This window comes from Canis lupus, chromosome 6 (genome assembly GCF_003254725.2).
Source record: "Canis lupus dingo isolate Sandy chromosome 6, ASM325472v2, whole genome shotgun sequence".
NCBI classification, from domain to species: domain Eukaryota; kingdom Metazoa; phylum Chordata; class Mammalia; order Carnivora; family Canidae; genus Canis; species Canis lupus.
This window is the reverse complement of record NC_064248.1, coordinates 12,378,866-12,399,482: the sequence shown is the minus strand read 5'-3', so window position 1 is coordinate 12,399,482 and position 20,617 is coordinate 12,378,866. Positions and strand designations below refer to the sequence as shown.

At 53.4% G+C, this 20,617-nt stretch overlaps 1 protein-coding gene across 1 annotated transcript in view; it reads right to left on the bottom strand.

Annotated features, from left to right (window-relative positions):
• The window catches only part of TNRC18 (trinucleotide repeat containing 18), an 85,166-nt gene that overhangs the window by 59,952 nt on the left and 4,597 nt on the right, over positions 1–20,617 (bottom strand). Inside the window, 3 exon segments of the mRNA XM_025426295.3 lie at positions 816–2,555; positions 3,154–3,279; positions 5,452–5,607. Of these exon segments, the coding sequence (XP_025282080.1) occupies positions 816–2,555; positions 3,154–3,279; positions 5,452–5,607 (2,022 nt within the window).

Sequence of the window (20,617 nt, the reverse complement as noted above, 5' to 3'; positions counted from 1 at the left end):
CACTATTCTTCTCCACCAAAATTATCAACAGTATTTTTTAGGCCCCAAAGTACAACATCAAGATCCATGAGAACACTGGGACCCAGTTTCCATCCATCACACTCCATCACTCACTCCCTCATTTATCAAACACCTACTACACGCCAGATCCCACACTAGGTATAGGGGACAATGAACTACGTACGGCTGTTACTCCCTCAAAGACTTGGAACTGAAACGGTACAGCTAGCCTGTTCCTAAGAACCTATTCTTAGAAAATGACTCAAAATATCAGGAAGGTGCGATGCACAAAAATATTCAATGCAACTTCCTAAACACAAAAACACCAGAGAAGGGAAAACAAAAATGCCCATGAGAGGAATAGTTAGCTTTACTACGGTGTGTGCTCTAGACAGAATAGTAGAGGCCGTTAAAAAAATTATACGAAGATTTCACGACAAGAGAAGAGAAAACCCACACCGTAATGGGGAAGAACACAGGCACCAGCATCAGGTGTGCTCTAGGAGCCCTGCAGGTACAAGCACACTGAAGAGGAAAAAGAATCCAGGGAAAGATCTGGGAGCGGTCAGAGAGTTGAGAAAATAGAATGATCCCTTTCCTTCTTACTCCTTCTCTGCATTTTACATGTTTTTCTCTGTGCATAATGGAAAAAGCACCCTCCCCCCAAGTGGATAAAGGACCAGTGGTAGCAGGAAGGCAGGGAGAAGGGGGTGCAGAGAGGCTGAGGCGGGTGGAAATGGAAAGCAAAGGTGGACAGGATTTAGGGGGCCGAGGGCGGAGAGTGGGGAAGGCCAGAGCTGGGACCCAAGACCCACCTTTGACATTGCTCAGGGACAGGGAACGCTCCTGGTCAGCCAGTCCAGGCCCCAGCCGTCCGCTGCCACCACTGTCCTTCTGCCGGGCCACGGCCACCGCAATGCCCACGGGCGGGTGTCGCACCTCTGCCTCTCCCTGGGCACCCGAGCTCTCGCGCCCGAACGCCTTGGCACTCTCGGGCCTCTCGGGGTCCCGCTTCAGCTGCCGGCCTCCGCCCGCCGCGGGGCCCCCGGGGTGCGGCAGGCGGGCCTGGGCGCGCGGGGCGCCCGCCGCCGTGGGGGCCGGCTCGGGTTTCATGGTGCCCAGGCCTCCGAAAGGGCTCTTCTTGCCGCAGCCACCGGGGCGCACAGCCACGGCCTCGCGGGCGAAACTGCCGCTGTACTTGATGAGGCTCTGCATGGCCGAGGCCTCCCCGGGCCCGTGCGCCGGGGCGTGCACGTCGGAGCCGGGCCGGGCACAGGCGGCCGTGGCGCGGGGCAGCGCGCCCCCGGGGTCCAGGTAGGCCTTCTTGGAGGCGGCCGCCTCCTCCTCGGCGCGGCTGGCGTGGTGGTGCTGCGCGGCCAGCACGGCCATCTGCGTGGTGGCGAAGTTGCCCAGCTCGAAAGGCTTCCACTTGGGCTCAGGGCCGGCGGGCGGGGGCGGCCGCGCGGGCTCCAGGCCGAAGAGCTTGGCGGCCTGCTGGGGGGCGGCGGCGGCGGGCCCGCGGGGCGCTCGCTCGCAGGCCCGCGGCTCGGCCTCGGGCTTGAGCAGCTCCTTGGGCGGGAGGTAGGCCCGGGCGTCCGGGGAGGCGCGCGCGGCCCGCGCCGGCGGGGCCTCGGCGGGCGGCGGCCGCTTGAGCGAGCGGATGACCGAGTTCTTCTCGCGCAGCGCCTCGGGCCGGTCGGGCGGCGGCCGCGGGGACCCGGGCGGGGCCTGCAGGACGCCGGGCCTGCCCACCTCGCGCTCCCGGGCCCGGGCGTCGCGCGCCTGCGACGCGATCTGGATGGGCCCCGGGCGCTCGTCGAAGGCCTCCACGGAAGGCACGAAGGTGGGCGCCACCACGCGGTGCTCGCGGCCGGGCTCGCGCGCCGCCGCCGCCGCCGCCGCCGCTGCCGCCGCGGCGGGGAAGATGGTGTAGACGCCGGCGGGCGCGGGCTGTGGCGCGGCGAAGGCCCCGGCCGGGGCGGCGGGGGGCGCGGGCGGGCCCTTGGGCGGCGGCGGCAGCGGCGAGGGGCAGGGGCACGGCCCGGGCAGCAGGGCCTCCGCGCGCCGCAGCCGCGCGCTCTCGTCCTGGCGCGCCGCCTCCTTGGCCACCAGCGCGGGGAGCCCCGCGTCGCCCGCGCCGTTGCAGAGGCTCAGCGCCGGGGGCGGGGGCGGCGGCGGCGGCGGCGGCGGCGGGTTCTTGCCCTTGCACTCGGCGGCTGCGGGGCCCGGCGCGCGCGGCGGCCCCAGCTCGGCCAGGAAGGGGGACAGGCGCTCGGCGAGGCGCGGCGGCCCGCGGTCCTGGCGGCCCTCGGCGCGCGCCTCCTGGGTCAGGTCCACCACGCCGCGCGGCCCCGCAGCCTCCTCCCGGGCCCTCGGGTCCTTCTTGCCGAACAGCGGGGGCGGCTCCCCGCCGCGGCCCGCCCGCTCCTTGGCTGGACCTTCCCGCGAAGAGCCTTTGGCCGGGGCGCTGGACGAGTGGCCGCCCGGGGTCCTGGAGGAGGGCGCGTGAGAGTGCAGGGAGCCCGGGGCCCCCGGGGCGGGCAGGTAGAAGCCATCTGCGGAGGAGAGAGCGAGAGCGCGGGGCTGAGCGAGTGCCCCTCCACCCGGCCACCCAGAGGCGGGGTCCCTGAGGCGCCCCTGCCCCGCCCAACACCGGGATTAAGGAGGAGAGCAGGGGCAGCCCGGGTGGCTCAGCGGTTTAGGGCCGTCTTCGGCCCAAGGCCTGATCCTGCAGACCCAGGATGGAGTCCCACGACAGGCTCCCTGCATAGAGCCTGCTTCTCCCTCTGCCTGTGTCTCCTCTGCCTCTCTCTCTCTCTCTCTGTGTGTCTCTCATGAATAAATAAAATCTTGGGGGAAAAAAAAAAAAGGAGGGCAAGCTCTGCAAACGGAGGGTAAGGAGTTCACACTCTCGCCTTGGCGGTCTAAGTTTCCTCATCTGTGAAGGGGGTGGAGTCCAGGGTTGTTTTAAGGGCCTAAGAAGGTCAGGCGACCACAGTACAACTAGAAGGCACAGAAGGGTGGAGGGGGTGTGGGGCATGGAAAACAGCTAGGTGCTGCCTGAAATACTAGGTAGCAGTGAGGGCCCCAGAGAAGTCTCTCCGAAGCACCCCCCCCAAGCCTAGTCTCGGGGCTCCTGCCCCCTCATAATACCTTTCTGGGCATCGAAAATGCTGGGCTGGCCCAGCTGGCTGAGGAGGGGGCTCCCGCTGCTGGGGGGCTCCAGGTGGTTCAGGTGGAGGTAGGATGGGTACAGCCCGCTGGGCAGATGGGAGAAGCCTGTAAAAGAGAAGAGAAAAACCGGACTGTCCCACTGCATGGACTCCCAGGAGGAACTTCCTCCAATCCCTCTCTATTTTTTGAAAATAAAATATTTTAGCTGTCAGCCCCCACCCCCCCCACCCCCCCCCACCCCCCCCACCCCCCGCCTGGGAGCCCTGAGATTCAGGGCCAACTCCCCAGGGCAGGCTTGACCCCCCTCCTGTCCCTCCCGTCTCCCTCCAGGCCAGCCCAGGAAGCCCCCAGGGGTTCAAGGCGCTCAAATCCCCCAGGAAGAGGATCAGAATGGATCCAGCTAGGCAGGGGACAGTGATGATGACAATGATGATAGCTCTAACCGCAGGCCAAACACTGCCAACTGCTTTGCCTTTGTTATTCTCATTTAAACTTCAACAAAACAAAACTCAGCAAGGCAGATGCTTTTAACATCCATACTTTATGAGGAAACAGAGACTCAGGCAGACTACTGGCCCAAAGTCACACAGCACCAGAGCCTGACTTTGAATGGAGGTCACTGGGACTGCTAACCTCAGCCCAACACAGTTGAGTGGTTTACTGACTTATGTCCCCTCTCTGCTGTGTGACCCTGAGCAGGTCACTCACCTGCTCTGAATATCAGCCCACCCAGCATCTCCAGCTGTCAGGGCTCCCAGGCCAGGAAAGACTTCCTCCTGGTGAGGATCCTCCCAGTCTCTCCCCACCAGTACTGCCCCAAATCAGGGCTTTGAGGGACAGAGAAGACAAGAAAGGGTAGCCACAGAGAAAAAGTGAGACTCCTAAGAGGATACACAGGGGATGGAGCCCCAAGAGCTGCTCAGCAAGGCCCAGAAAGCCAGGCAGACTGGCAAGCAGGTGCTGGGCACTGGGGGAAGGTCCTGATGCTCGACCTGGGTTGGAGATCCTACAGGACCGCAGGCCCATGGGAAATCCCTGAGACTCAGGTCCCACGTGCCCCTAGTCGCTCCCTCTGAGGCCAGAGGTCCAGGACCTATTCCTAGACACACTGGACCCGTGCTTCCCCCACAGCGCTGCCTGATAATGGCATTAACGACAATCACAGAAAAATCAAGACCACCTGAAGCACATGATCTCTTTCAGCCCTTGAAGCATCGTATGGGATTGGGATCCCTGTGCTTTCCCGTCCGTAAAAGAGACCTAGCCGTCCTATCTCACAGCTGGTCATGCGGATAAAATGAGTTCAACTGTGCAGCGCGTGGTACACAAGTCAGCACCCTCCGTGTGTGTAACCCTTACCATGTTACTAGCATTTGTAACGCGAGAGAAAAAGGAGTAGGAAAGGGTAGAGGAACAAGCCGGTGGCACACAGACACCAGGCAGCTTCTGCTCTTCGGGCTTCTCCATACCCCCCCCCCCAGCTGGCTAAAGTAGAAGGCTCAAATGGGACCCCAACTCCAAAGGACTGCCCACCATCCCAGGCCTAGAGAGGCAGGACCACCCCCACTATGGGGAGGGTACACAGGATAGCAGGTGCTTGATGACACTGGCACAGAGGAGGAAGTGGGGAGACCATGCACTGTGAAAAGCCCAAGAAAGCCCTTAGCCTGCAGTGGGTGCTCCCAGGACCCAGCATCCAAAATCCGCCAGAGGCAGGGAAGGAGCTCAGGGTCCCCCAGGCCCATCCCTTTACTGACAGAGTGAGGCTCAGGAGGTCCAGCATTTGCTCAGGGCCAGCAGGAAGCCAGGCTCCCAGAAGCCCACATTTAGAAGCACCACTGAAGAATTGCAGCAGGAGAGCCCAATGGCCCTGGCCCCATTGCTCCAACAGTGATTATCGAGTGCCTCCAGGGAGACAACAGTGAGCAGAACCAAGGCCCTGCCCCCAGAGCTCACTCTGGTAAGAAAATATCTGTCCTCACAAGTAACAGGGAGCCCGCGGGGGGTGGGGGTGGGGGTGGTCAGCTGAGCCCTAAAGGATGAACAGTGGGTGAGGGGCTGTAACAGAGGAACACTTGTGCAAAGGCCCTGTGGCAGTGACCAGAGGAAGTACTGAGTGTTTGAAAAACAGCAGGGAAGCTGGATGATCAGGGCTTGCCACCCACCCCCAGCCACCGCAGGAGAGATGACTAGAGGTGAAAGGGAGTGGGCAGGATGGAGAGGTGCCAGGACAGTGGCCCACAGCCCTCAGCCCCACCCACCTGGCACACTCCTTACCTTCATGGGCATGAGCAGCCCACAGCTGCACCATAGGCAGGTTGCTGGGGGTAGGGGAGCGGAAGGAGAGGTCAGAGGGTAGGGGCACGGGGCTCCCATGGGACGAGGCTGAGGGCCCCATCCCGCTGGCCACAAAGCTGCCCAAGAAGGCCTCGCCTGCAGAGAGAAGGGGGGGCTGTCAGGCACCCAGCAGGCCCCCAATGCCCGGCCCAATGCCCCAAGACCCCCATGTCTCCCCCACTTCTCGGAACTGACACTTGCAGGAACAGCAAAGAAACCTTTCCACCCCACCTCAGACCCTGGGGCTCAGGACAAGCCTGGTCACCTCAACCACATCCAATGCTTGAAAATCTTGCAAGCACAGCCCCAGAGGAGCAGCCAGAAGGAAGCCCACCACCATTAAAGACCCTCACCTCCAGGGCCCCCAGCACTCTACAGGAGGGCATTACCATCCCCAGACCCAGTGGGGACAGTTCCCCAACCTGCTGATGAAGGCTGAGGCACACCCAGGGACCTCCTGGGGCCACAGAGCAAGGAGGTGGGGGGTAAGGGGCTCAGGGCTTAACCCCCTGCTCATCCTCTGAGCTCCTGGATCAGAAAGGATCCCTCAAGTCAGAGAATGATCTCCCTGAGCACCCCACAGCAGCCCTGGTGAGCTCCGAGGAGTCCCCAGCCAGCGGGGGGAACCATGCACCCATTTAATGCGTAAGGATTCCCCCGGATGCTGGGGGAGGAGTGCCTGCGGGGGTGGGAAATGCCTGCCCCCAGCCAACAATCCACAACCCGAAATACACACCCAGCAAACATCCAAGGACTACACAGCGAATAGGCGAGAGAGAAACAGCGAAGAGATGAATGAGACCCATGGGCCTCCCACCCAAGGTCCCTCAGGTAGGGGGGTGTGGTGTGGAGCTGCTGCTTGGAAAAACAATGTGCCGGGGCCCTAGGTGGAAAGCACCTACCCCTGCCACGCCCCATTCGGCCAGGCCCACGCCAGGAGGGACGCCCCCTCCCTGCCACCACCCTGCGCACTGGCCCTCAAGATCCATGCACCCCACCCTCAGGGGAAGATCCCAGCAGGCTGCCAGGTCACAGGCCAGACGGAGGCCTGTGAGACTTGGGCAAGAGACTGCTTCTCCCTGGCCTCAGTTTGCCCATCCACAAAATGGGAATTCTAATGCCTCCCTTAAGAACCATGTATTTAACAAGAATAACAAGACAGCGTGCGGCAGGGTCCAGTCGCAGCTACCGAGCACCAGGCAGTCTGTGGGGATTCCGAATCCTCCCCTGACACCCCCAGGAGGAGGGGCAGAGGCCCGCACCCAGAGCTGAGCATGGCAGGGGGGGGGGGGGCGGGGGGGCAGCACCCAGCAGGAGCCAGCTCTGGCCAGCCGAGCTCAGGGCATCTCCGTGTACCCCCTCAGGTTAACATCTCCACAGCCCTGTGAAGCAGGTACCATCTGCAATGACCCAAAGAAGAGACTCCGGGGGGCCCCAGCCCACAGGGAGCTCACAGAGCCCCGTCTAACCTCTCGGTCCCCAGCAGCCCTGTATGCAGGGTCTGTGTATGACAGGTGTTCACTCACTGGGGGGCACAGGATGCCAGAATGTCCACCTAGTCCCTTTGGGGTACACGAAGGGAAACCCAGACTGCAAGGGGCAGTGCCTCCGCCTTGGTCCTCCGGAGTGGAGACAGCAGCAGACAGAAGGACACCTTCTGGCCACACGTGCCATCGCCAGCACCCCGCGTCCAGGGAGCCCCCCACGCTCCGGCCCGGCCTCACCCAGCCCTCTCACCAGACTCCAGTGCCAAGCCTTCGGGACCCAGGGCCATGGTGGCCGGTCAGTACACCCATGTGGCCCAAGCCCGGGCGGCAGGGCCTCTGGGCCCCGCTAGGCCCAAGGCTTCCTCCTTGGCAGGCGGGCGGGTAGACGGCTCCGGAAGCCGGCAGCCCGAGGTTTGCGCAACGGCTTACATCAGCCACCAGCTCTTCCTGCCTCGGGCTGCACGGAAGCCGGGTGGCCCAGGCCTGCCCCGGCCCAGGCTTGTGAAACCCGCCCAGCAGCACCCGAGGCCTGGTGGGGGGGCGCCGGTACCCGGATGCCACCAACGGCTCCCGCCTGCCGCGGGCTCAACGGTGCCCCAACTCCCTGCCCCGGGTCTGGCCGGTGCCGTTGCCCCTCCTAGACCGCAGGTTCGCAACTCTATAAACCGGGCACTGCCATCCCCACCTCAGACCAGCGCCGGGGATCTCCCTGAAGACCCCCTCCCGGCCCATTTCCACCTTAGGGGGGCCTTCCCCCCAACTCCATCCAAGCCTCCACCAATGACGCTTGCTAATGCGGATCCCTGTCAGCCTCACGTCCCGCCACATCCGGTGCCCACGACCTGGTGTCAACTTCGTAGGATTGGAAGAGAGTGTAGGTGCAGCCCCTGACCCCTGAGGATACCACACAGCATCCCAGGCCATCCTGCCTGGTGTCCCTGGGGTGGAGGTCAGGCAGCTGACCCCCAGACCTGGTCACCAGACTCTCCAGGCAGCTTTCTAAACCCCATCCACGACCCCCACCAATCTGGTGCTCATGTCAAAGTCTAACTATGTACCCCTGCTCCTCACACCCACCCCTGGGGACCCAGTGATGGCCTCCTGGGTCCCCAGGGGGCAGTGACAGTCAAGCCAGAGCCCACAGGGCTCTCCCTAGACTTTGCTGGAAATCCTGCGGCACAGCCGGAGGCAGGAGGGGTCTCACTCCCTCCCACCCTGGGCTGAGAGCAAGGCCTGACCCCACACTGGTCCCAGGCTGCCCCCTGGTGGCTAGAGGTGCCACGTGCTCTCTGGACGCCTGGGAAACAAACCTCCGTGGTGACCTAGACACGCAGTGAAACCAAGACCAACGATCATCCTAGGGAATAATGGCCAACATGGACAGGCTCCTGGCATCACCTGTGCCTAAACCTCATCACTGTCACACGTCATTTATGGAATCTTTCTGCCGGCCTCAGTACAACCAACAATCTCAACTCAGGGGACATTGAACCAAGAGCAGAGCTGGGGCCTACCCCGGAGCCCAGCAATCGGCCCTCCACCCCTCCACCCCTATGGGGGGAGGGGGCTCACAGGAGGGCCACCAGGGTACCCACACCAGAGTGTTCCCGCCTCCCCGCTTACCGTTCAGGCCAGACCAGGTAACTGGCCCCATGACCAACAGTGTCCGACACATGCTCTGTATCTGTGCTGACACTACAGTAGCCACTGGCCACTTGTGGCTACTGAGCACTTAAGTGTGGCGGGTAAGGAAGCACATCTTTAATTTTATTAAATTTTAATTAATTTAGACTTAATTTAGCCACAGTCTGTGAAGGCTTCTCCTGGCCAGAAGCCGGAATGGGGGCAGGGATGTGACCTCTGGCAAGCCAGTCCCTCCACCATCAGAAGGGACGAGACAGAGGGGTCCCCAGGGATGGCAGAGAGACAAACCCTGGCTGCAACGCCCACTTGTTCTGTGACTTTGGGCAAGTTTTTTTAATTTCCCCAGGCTGTGTGAAGAGGATCAGAGAGTAAAACAGGGATTTGTAAAATGCCTCGGTGAAGTGCCAGGCAATGTTGGGCTAACATTTTTAATCACTGTTTACAGGGACAGCCCCTGGGGCTGAGAGAAGCAGAGCAGCTGCCCAAGGCCAGGGTCTGAGAGGGACGGCTTCCCCTGCCTGTCCTTCCTTGAAACCAAATTTCATTATTATTGTTTCTTTAAAGCTTTACTTTCTATTTATTTGAGAGAGAGGTTGAGAGCAAATGAGAGGGGGGCGCCTGGGTGGCTCAACAGTTGAGCGTCTCCCTTTGGCTCAGGTCGTGATCCCGAGGTCCTGGGAGCAAGTCCCATATCGGGCTCCCTGCAGGGAGCCTGCTTCTCTCTCTGCCCATGTCTCTGCCTCTCTGTGTGTCTCATGAATAAATAAAATCTTAAAGAGAGAGAAAGAAGGAAGGAAGGAAGGAAGGAAGGAAGGAAGGAAGGAAGGAAGGAAGGAAGGGAGGGAGGGAGGGAGGGAGGGAGGGAGGGAGGGAGGGACAGGTCTTCTTCTCTGGTACCCAGTGCCCAGGGAGAGGGGCGAGGGCACCCCTGCGAGGGGCAAGAAAGGAGGCAGAGAAGCCCAGCTACAGGACGTGCCCCCTGCGGTGCCTGGGGGCAGGCTTCAGGGTCCCTCTGGGAGCATGAGCAGCAGGGAGCTGGGCAAGGTCACCCTACCCCTCGAGGCCTTAGCTCCCCACGTGTGCCCCTTTCCACACACACACACACACACACCCAAGCTGAGACCCACCACCACTCCGGGCCCTCCTGCCCCGCACACTGCCAGCCATTCACAAGCACCTCCAGGGCACGGCAGTGAGCCGTGGATTCAGGGGTGCTGGCCAGGCTATCTTCAGCCATCACTACCCCCCTCACTGATACCTGAATGCAGGAAGGCCTTCAGGGATTTGCCAACTCTGAAGCTGCCCAAGATCACAAGAGGGCAGAATTTGAAATCCAGACAAGGTCCATCGTTCCGTCTGTCCATCCATTCATCAATGCTAATGTAGGGCTACTGTGTGTTCTGGGCTGGAGAATGAAGCCCATCCAGATGCATTTTGTAAGGGGCTATGCTATGCTCATCCACCTCAGCTGGCCTCAGTAATGGATGGTGTCACTGGGGACCCTTCTAGAAGCTGACTATATAATGGGCACCTAATGTCCTCCTCACTGGTGGGAGCAGGGAGGGGTACTTGGTGAGGTGAGGGTGGGTACAAAGGTTTAGTAAACAGTGAAGGACTTTATCACTGCAAATGGGCTGGGCTGGAACATGGAACAGCACAGCCCCATAGGCTGCACCCCAGGGCCTTTGCACCTCAGCCTAGAATCCATTCCTCCCTCCAGATAAGGCAAATTGTCTGTAAACTCCCATCTGTATGTACCTCACTCTCTTCCCCTACACCTCAAGTAACACTTGATGAATACAGCCTTCCCTAACCCTAATTTATTTATTTTGCTAACCATGCTAGTTCAGATTGCAACCCACCCCACCCCCACACCCTTTCCTGAATTATTTTCCACCATAGTGCTTATCACCATTTATCATATCAAATACACATTAGTTCCTTCTTTATTATAGCGCCTTGTTTACTGTCCCCCTCCACCCACTGGAACAGGAGTCGGCAAGCTTTCTCTTGAAAAGGCCAGATAAATCATTTACGCATTATGGGCCTACTCTGCCTGCTGCAGGGAAAGCAGCCGCGCACACCACTTAAACTACTGGGCTTTGTTCCAATAAAACTTTATTTACAAAAACAGGAGGGGGGCTGCCTGGGTGGCTCAGTCCATGAAGCATCCAACTCTTGATTTTGGCTCAGGTTGTGATCTCAGGGTTGTGAGATCGAGCCCCTCTCCAGGTTCTGCCTCAGTGCAGAGCCTGCTTGTTCTGTGACTCTCCCTCTGCCCCATCCCCTGCTAGCACTCTAAATAAACAAATAAATAAAATCTTTAAGGAAAAAAAAACAAAACGGGCAGTGGACCTAATTTGGCCAGTTTGCAGGCCCCTGCGTGACAATGTGGGTTTACTCTACCCCAAGTGCCCCCTACGCTGCACATAGTAGGTGCTCAGTTAGTATTTATGGGAGGGCAGGATGGGCAAGGTCATGCTAGGGCTGAGGGAAGGAGAAGGGGGGGGCGCTTTCCTGGGACCCGACATCACAGCCAGCATTCGGCTCATTAAAGGCTTCAAGGCTTTGCTTCATTCTGTCTCCTCATCCACTCTCAACTGGGGGTGGGGGTGGGGGGTTCTTAGGACTTTTGCAGATGAGGAATTAAGGCTTTGACTCCCAAATCTACACTTTTCCGCTCAGCCATACCACCTGGACACGGGGACCCTGTTTCCATATTTTCATTTCCCAAAGCCCCTCCCCCCCCAACCACAACAGAACAAATACTTGGTCTCTTTCCATTTAAAAGGTTTTGCCCTCGGAAAGGAGCTGCATCCTTTACCGGTGTCACCAAAGGCTATCAGAGCATCTCATCAGCATGATCAAATCAGGGTTATCACCCAGAAAAGAGCTCACTCCAGCCCAGAGCACGGACATGTGACTCAGGCGTTTCTATGACAGCAGCTGAAAATAGTGTGAGGACCCTCCGGATAAAATGACCTTCAGACTCCCACGGATCCCGAGACGCAGGGACTTCTGTGATATCTAAGCCAGAGAGTGGGTTAATGCCCTCGCTGTATAAAAAAAGAGAGCCTTATCATTCAGTAAGAATCCCAACCAAATCGCTAACCACACAGTAAATGGCTGAATCCGGTGAAAAATTTGTCATTTAGGATTACAAAGAAATATTAAAACAGGATGATGTCATTTTCATCTATCAAATGAGCACATTTGGGGTTTGGCTGTGGGGAGGGGCAGGGGTGAGGTGGAAAGCAGCCCAGGGAGGATCCCCAGCTTTTGGAAAGCAAATCAGCAGAACTCTTCAAGGCTGGGAAGAGGCATAGGCCCACTTTTGAGGGTCCCTCCCAAGGAAATCACCAGATGTACTTCCTAGGATGCTCACTGAGGCCAAATTGATTGAGATATTCAAAGCACTCCTAATTCAAATCCCGACAGTGTGTGTGTGTGTGTGTGTGTGTGTGTGTGTGTGTGTGTGTGCGCGCAGCCCCTAAACATTACATACAAATGGAAAGCAGAGTCTCGGAGAGAGGTATGTAGGCACACTCACATCCCAGTGGCATTATTCGTAATAGCCCAAAGGTGGGAACCACCGAAGGGTCCACTGGATAAACAGAATGTGGTCCATCCATACAACGGAATACGACTCAGCCTTAAAAAGAAAGGAAGCTCTGACATGTGCTCCAACACGGATGAATCCTGAGGACGTTATGCTAAGTGAAATAAACCAGACACAGAAAGGTGGTAAATCTGTATGCACTGCACTGGTTTAAAAAAAAAAAAAAAAAAGTTACATCAAAACGCAAAGAGTCAAGAAAAGCAGAGGCAACCTGAAAGATAAGTGGGATGTCTTTGCTGTCAAATACCCAAAGGCGTGCACTTGCCACAGTGAAGTTGCATCGCCATCAGCACACGTGGGTACAGGACCAGACCCAGGCCAGGCCAGTCCACAAACTGCCCCACCCATATACACACAGTAGAGAAAAGATGAGGCTGCCAGTAAACACCACTGGTCAGCCCAGATATCATGTGAGGAAAAGCCATGAGTCTTGACCCCCTAACTTCACACTGCACAGAAAAATCGATTCCAGGTAGACTGGCTCTCCACGTAAAAGGCAAAACAGGAAAGCTTCTAGAACGACACACTAGAAAATATCTTCACATTCAGAGGGCAAACAAAGGTTTCTTAAAGACTATATAAAAAGCACAAATCAGGGCACCTGCGTGGCTCAGTGGTTGAGCATCTGCCTTTGGCTCAGGGTGTGATCCCAGGGTTCTGGGATTGAGTCCCGCATCGGGCTCCCTCTGAGGAGCCTGCTTCTCCCTCTGCCTGTGTCTCTGCCTCTTTTTCTGTGTCTCCCATGAATAAATAAATAAAATAGTTAAATAAACAAATAAATAAATAAATGAAGCACAAACCAAAAGCATAAGGCTGATGTACTGGGTTACATTAAAATGAGAAATGTCTAGCGGGCGCCTGGGTGGCTCAGTCAGTTAAGCATCAGACTCCTGATTTTGGCTCAGGTCGTGATATCAGGGTTGTAGGATCAGGCCCTGCATTGGGCTCTGCACTCAGCATAGCAGAATCTGCTTGAGATTCTTTGTCTCCCTCTCCCTCTGCCCCCCACCTGTGCTCGTGCTCGAAATAAATAAATAAATAAATAAATAGATAAATAAATAAATAAATGTCTTAAAAAAGAAGAGGAAGAGAAATATCTATTTATCACAGGACACCATTAGAAGAAAGAAAAGGGGGATCCCCGGGTGGCTCAGCGGCTTAGCGTCAGCCTTCAGCCCAGGACCTGATCCTGGAGACCCAGGATCGAGTCCCACATTGGGCTCCCTGCATGAAGCCTGCTTCTCCCTCTGCCTGTGTCTCTGTCTCTGTGTCTCTCATGAATAAATAAATAAGATCTTAAAAAAAAAAAAAGAAGAAGAAGAAGAAAGAAAAGGTGAGCCACCACATTGAATGAGATCTGTGCAGCATGTCACCAAGGAAGAGTTTGTAACTAGAATACATAAAGAACTCCTGCAAATCAGTAAGAGAAAAACCAGCAACCAAATGTAGAAATGGGCACCAAGAAGGTGGCAAATACATCCAAATGGCCAGAAAAATGATTACTCAGCCTCTCTTGTTTTGGCTTTTTTAGTTTATTTTTTTTTAGTAATCCCCACACCCAACATGGCGCTTGAACCCCATGATCCCAACACCAAGAGTCACATGCTCCTCTGACTGATCCAGCCCAGCGCTCCTCAGCCTCTCAAACCAGGGAGGAAATGTGAATTATAACTACTACATTGGGGGGATCCCTGGGTGGCTCAGCGGCTTAGCGCCTGCCTTTGGCCCAGGGCGCGATCCTGGAGTCCCGGGATCGAGTCCCGCGTTGGGCTCCCGGCATGGAGCCTGCTTCTCTCTCCTCCTGTGCCTCTGCCTCTCTCTCTCTCTCTCTCTTTCTCTCTATGTCTATCATAAATAAATAAACCTTTAAAAAAATAATTACTACATTGCCCACCAGAGGGGCTAATGTCAACAAGGAAAGATGGACAATATTAAAAATTAATACACGGCTGGAGGAGGTGCAAATTAGTATGACCACTCGGGAGAACAGTTGGACAGAATGTGCAGACTTTCTGACCCAGCCGTGCCCTCGCAGGTGTACATACACCCAAGGGTGAGGCACGGAAATGCACAAGCAAGCCCAAATTCGAGAGTCTAACCACCAATAATAGCCAAAATCTGAAAGCAACCCAAACGTCCATCAACAGCTAAATAAACACATTGTGACATCGTCACACAATGAACACCTCCCGCAAGAGGCAAGACAACCACTCAGACCAGGACTATGGTGAGTTTCACAGCAAAAGACACACAAAACACAGCACACTGCCTGCTTCGTCATACTGCACATGAAGTGTGTGGACAGACAACTCCAATCTCTGGGGTTCGATGGGGTCACCTGGGGACAGAGAGGGGGAAGTGACCCAGGGTTATGGGGGGGGATCTGTTTGTGAAAAAGGTAATGGAGCCCTACATCTATGATCTGTGCTCACTTGTCAGTATATCTTAAACCCTAGTAACAAATATCCGCAGAAGAAAGGTCAGTGGGGGTGGAGAGGCCAATCTGAACCCTAACACAGTAAATATCACATTTTGAATAATTTTTATGAACTCTCACATTGGCAAAATTTGCGAAAACTGAAGCAAGTAAAGAAATTAAAATGAGCCAAGAAAGGAAAAAGCAAAGAAAAAGAAAAAGTCCTACCAGTGACCTAGCTCTCCCCGACCCTTGGCTTTCCAGCACATAGCTTAGGCCTTGCTCTAGTTCTAGAGCCTGTCACTTCCAAGCTGTGTGGCCTTGGGAAGGATACACAACCTCTCTGTGCCTTACTTTCCAGTAAAGTGAAATGAAGGGAGTAGCAAAGGCAAGAAGCTGAGCCTGCAGCACTCCCTTACACTGGACTGGACGCAAATCCCACGCCACGGATAAGCAGGACTGAGGGACAGAGCTCCAAGCTGGGATGGTGGAGGGGGGCTTACCCTGCATGTGCTTGGTGCTGTGGCTGGGCCGCAGGACCTGTGACCACTGCCACTGTCCCCAGCCTCCCAGCAGAGGAATCTTGAGCTGCAGTCTTGAACTGCAGAGGTTTCCCCAAACCAAGCAGAGGCCTGGGAGCTGCAGGAGCCACCAGGCCAGATCAACCAGCTCTGGCCCTGCCCCCCAGGAGGGGAGGAGTCCAGCTGGGCCCCAGCTTCCCCTCCCCATCAGGCCTCTTTTCCAGCTACAGCTACTGGGCTTTGTTCCTCCAGCTCACTTTCCCCGGTCAAGTGCTACCTGGCCTCCCTCCCCTCCTGCTGGGAGCCAACCCAGACTCCCTAGAGAGGGTCAGATCCCAACAGACATCTTTTAGCTCCCCGCCACCAGAGGAAGACAATCTGGGTTTAACTCAACTCCCACTTCCAGCCCCAAAAAGGGACCCCCTGTGGGTTGGGACTTTCCCTGGCCCCCACCAGAAGCCCAACCCAAGGAGGTACTCCAGTCTAAATAAAGGGAATCCTGAAACAGCCCAGGGGGGTCAAGGCCTCAGCATAGCCAGTGATATGCAAATGCATCCACCACAGCCTGGCCCCAGGGCTCCAGACACTCTCAATTCTACAGCAATTACAGAGGACTTCCCCACTAATTTCCTCCTCCGTTGTTCCCCACTAACCGAGGCCTAAGGAGGGCCTTCCAGAACCACTGGGCAGAAAGCTAGGAAACCGGTGGGTAGGAATGGCAGACAGAGGAACTTGGCCTCCCCTCCCAGGCACAAGGGCCTGGGAAGGAGAGTGGGCTAGATCCCAGTAATGGTGGCACCCAGATCTGTCATGACCAATCCTTTCCCAAATGCCAGAACCTCATGAAAATGACAGCAATGCACTTCAAAATGGAGAGAAGATGGGGCACCTGGGTGGCTCAGTGGTTGAGCATCTGCCTTCAGCTCAGGGCTGGATCCCCGGGTCCTGGGATGGAGTCCCACATTGGGCTCCCCATTGGGAGCCTGCTTCTCCCTCTCCCTCTCTCTCTGTGTCTCTCATGAATAAATAAATAAAATCTTTAAAAAAAAAATCAGCCTGAAGGACCTCAGTTTCCAGATTAATATGGCCTATGGAACATCCAACACAGCAAATGCAAAAGAACCCATAGCAAGGTGCATGATGTGAAATTTCAGAACACCAGTGGTGAAAAGAATAGTAACATATTAATATCTACAAGGCTCGCTTTGTGCCAAACACTGTTCTGTATATTTATGTATATAAGCCCATTTAGTCTTAGCAGACAGTAAAAGGTAGGTACTGTTACTCATTTCACCAAAAACAAAACTGAAGCATGTCCAAGACCACAAGGCCAACAAGCAGTAAAGCATGAATTTTAGAGCCATTGCTTTTAACATAGTTCTCAAAGATTTTAAGCGTTTGGAAAAAAAAATTTTAAAAAGAAAAAAGGTTCACAAACAGAAGTCAAGAATCAAAATAGCATCACATTCCAGTACCACTGGAATTTAAAAGGTGATGTTGCAATTCCTTCAAAATATTAGGGGGAAATTATTTCCAAAATGCCAGTCAAGTATAAAGGTAAACTAAATGCATACCCAGGCAGACTAGGCCTCCAAAAAACTTGCCTTCCATGGATTCTGTCACAGAAAGCTAATGCAGGATTTCCTCTACCAAAACAAGGAAATAAGGCAGAAAAAAATGGGGTACCTGGGTGGCTCAGTGGTTGGCTGCCTGCCTTTGGCTCGGGCGTGATCCCAGGGTCCTGGGATTGAGTCCCACATTGGGCTCCCTGCATGCAGCCTGCTTCTTCCTCTGCCTATGTCTCTGCCTCTCTCTCTCTGTGTCTCTCATGAATAAATAAATAAAATCTTAAAAAAAGAAAATTAAAAAACAGAGGGGATCCCTGGGTGGCTCAGCGGTTTAGCGCCTGCCTTGGGCTCAGGGTGTGACCCTGGAGTCGCAGGATCAAGTCCCACATCAGGCTCCCGGCATGGAGCCTGCTTCTCCCTCTGCCTGTGTCTCTGCCTTTATCTCTCTCTCTCTGTGTGTCTTTCATGAATAAATAAATAAAATCTTTTTTTTTTAGTTTTTTAATAAATAAAATATTTTTTAAAAAAGATAAAGAAAAGGAAAGGAAAGGAAAAGAAAAAAAGAAAAGAAAAGAAAGGAAAAGAAAAGAAAAGAAAGAAAAGAAAAGAAAAGAAAAAAGAAAAGAAAAGAAAAGAAAGAAAAGAAAAGAAAAAAAGAAAAGAAAAGAAAAGAAAAGAAAAGAAAAAAGAAAAGAAAGGAAAAGAAAAGAAAAGAAAAGAAAGAAAAGAAAAGAAAAGAAAGAAAAGAAAAGCAGAGGAGTCAAGAAACAGGAGCTCCAACACAGCAAGGAGGTAAAGGGATTCTGAAGGATCATGATGGCTCTACAACAGGCCAAGCACCAAACAAACCAACCTAGACTAGTAAGATGGAAAACTAGGAAGGAAATTCCCAAGAAAGGAAGCAGCTCATGCAGTAGATTTGACCAAATGAAAAGTATTCCTAGAGACTGCAAGACAGAGATTCTAAGAAATCCAGCAATTTTTTTTTTAAAAAGGCAATGAATAACTCCAAGAAATAAATGAATTTTATTATACTACTTGGCTCAAATGTAGACAATATTTACAAAGCCAGAGCCATAATAATAAACCTGGTTTAAACAAAACTGTATTTCACATAGATTGGGAGGACAGGGAAAATAAAAATGGTTGGGGGGAGCAATAGAACAACAATAATAAATATTTACTAAGTGCTTATCATGTTTCAGACACAGTTCTGAAAGTTTTTTGCTTAATCCTCACAACAATCTCATGAAGTAGATACTACTATTTTTCCTCATCTTACAGATGAGAAAACCAAGGTAGGGAGAAGTAAAGAAACTTGCCCACAGTCTCATGCTAATAAATGGGAGTCAGACTCCAACAGTCCATGAGAAATCCTCATCCGCCACACAAATCAACAAGAGAAATAGAAGTAGCAGTAGGAGCCAGTTATTACACAGAAATATGGATGAAAAGGCCACAAGAAATAGCCAAAAGATTTAAACAGGGAAATCAAAAATAGGAAGGTAGGTAGCAGGGGATGGCTGGTTTTCTTCATAATTCTTCTAACACCATCTGACTTTGAAAATGATGTGTAGGGGCACCTGGGTGGCTCAGTGGTTAGGCATCTGCCTTTTGGCTCAGGGCGTGATCCCAGGGTCCTGGGATCAAGTTTCACATCAGGCTCCCCCCAGGGAGCCTGCTTCTCCCTCTGCCTATGTCTCTGCCTCTCTCTCTCTCTCTCTCTCTCATGAATCAATTTTTAAAAAAAATTTTTTAATAAAACAAAATGATGTGTAACTCTAACGTTTATCTTAAACATAAAGCAGAACTGTACACTTTCAATGGATGAACTTTACAGTATGGAAGTTCCTCAATAAAAATAAAAAAATAAAATAAAGGAGGAAAAAAGTTTTAAGATGCACACACAATTAGATACTAACGCACTCACCAGAATGAATAGAAGCTAAAGAAACTGACAATATCATACTAATGGCATAGACATGGAGGCACCGGAACGCTACCAACTAGGAACCTACAATGGTGTGACTGCTGGAAAATTCACGACTGTGAAAGCTGAACCTACATATACCCGGTGACCAAACAATCTGCTACTAGATACTACATCTAAAGAAATGTGTACATATGCACGTGCACCAAAAGGCCATGTTCATAACAGCCCTCTCCATAGCAAATGCTGGAAACAACTTAAATGTCCATCGACAGGTGTGGACAAATTGTGCTATTTTTATGTATAATATTCTACAGCAACAAGAAATAAATTGCTGCACACACCAGAATATGGACTAACCTCACACACCTAACGTTGAGTGAAAGCAACCAGAGATAAAAGAGGGCATGCTGTATGATTCCATTTATAGATAGTTGAAAAATAGGTAAAAGGAATCTAAGGTACCAGAAATAAGAATGATACTGGAGGTGGGGCAGATAGTTACTAGGAGAAAACATGAAGGAGCCCTCTGGAAGCTGGAAACATCCTGATCTAGAGCTGGTTATTAGTTACATGGGTGTGCTCATTTTGTAAATATGCAAAGTTCTCAATGCTCAAGGTTGAATAAATATGCAACGTTCTAAATGCTCAAGATTGAAGCATTTTATAGTATATGTTACACCAAAAGAAGAAGAAGAAGAAGAAGAAGAAGAAGAAGAAGAAGAAGAAGAAGAAGAAGAAAAAGAAAGAAAGAAAGAGAGAGAGAGAGAGAGAAAGAGAGAAAGAGAGAAAGAGAGAAAGAAAGAAAGAAAGAAAGAAAGAAAGAAAGAAAGAAAGAAAGAAAGAAAGAAAGAAAGAGAGAAAGAATTAGATTGGTTTGGGTTAGAACCCTGGAGTCTCAGGAGCCCACAGGCCATAAACACAATTCCAGAGGCCCCTGGAGAGGACTGGACTAGAACAAGGAATTAACTTGTTAGCTTGATGACTTGACTCATCAGTTAATGATAACAGTAATTACAACAATCACTTTTACTGCAACTTTTGCAGAGAGCTGGACCTATGCTAGGCATCTAGCTAGCATTTGCTTATTGAAACGTCACAATAGCCTAATGAATTCAGCACCCCGAGTGGACCCATTTTTAGAAATGAGGAAAATCAAGGCTTAGAGAATTGCATAGCCGGTAAGTGGAAGAGCCAGATGGAAAACCAGCCAATCTAACCTCAGCCGCTAGGCCAACCTGCCTCCAAATGAAGCAGTTCCTTATCCAGAGACTGCAAAGTAGAATCTTCAGCTGGCTCGTGAAGGCCCAGAATGTGCAAAATTGTGAGAGTGCATGGAGAGAGTGTTTTGTCCACTTTCATCAGCTCATGAAGAAATCTCGGATGCAGGTGATGGGTGCATTTGTGGCCTACAAAGATGGAGTTTTGGGGTTTGCCACCTTTGAGAGCCCAGACTTCCTCCAGAGTCAGATGCCAGGCCTCTGTGGGCAGCTGGTGTGGTAAGGACCCTGGCCCTGGGGGCTGGGACTGACCACTGGCCAGGGCTCCTGGCAGCTCCTGGGGAGGCCCAAGACCCATCCAGACATCAGTTCCCATGGGTCCCCTCAAAGGCTAGGCTGGGAAATAAAGGGCAGGGATGGTCACAGGATGGGGCTGGAGTCTTGGCAGAAGACAGGGCTACACATGACCAGAAGGGAGTTAAGTTTGCTCCACACCGGAGCCAAAGCACCCCAAGCTGGTCACAACCAAATCAAGAATGCTCAATCACTGCCCTCTCCCCACATCTGTTCCTGCCCATTCCTCCACAAGTAGCAAATCCAGCTTTTGTCCTCTTCTCTGCCTCTCCACCTCTATCTCAGCAGCCCAACCTCTCTACAAGGCCCCAAACCCCGGCTGCCTCCAACCTCCCTCTTGGTCACTA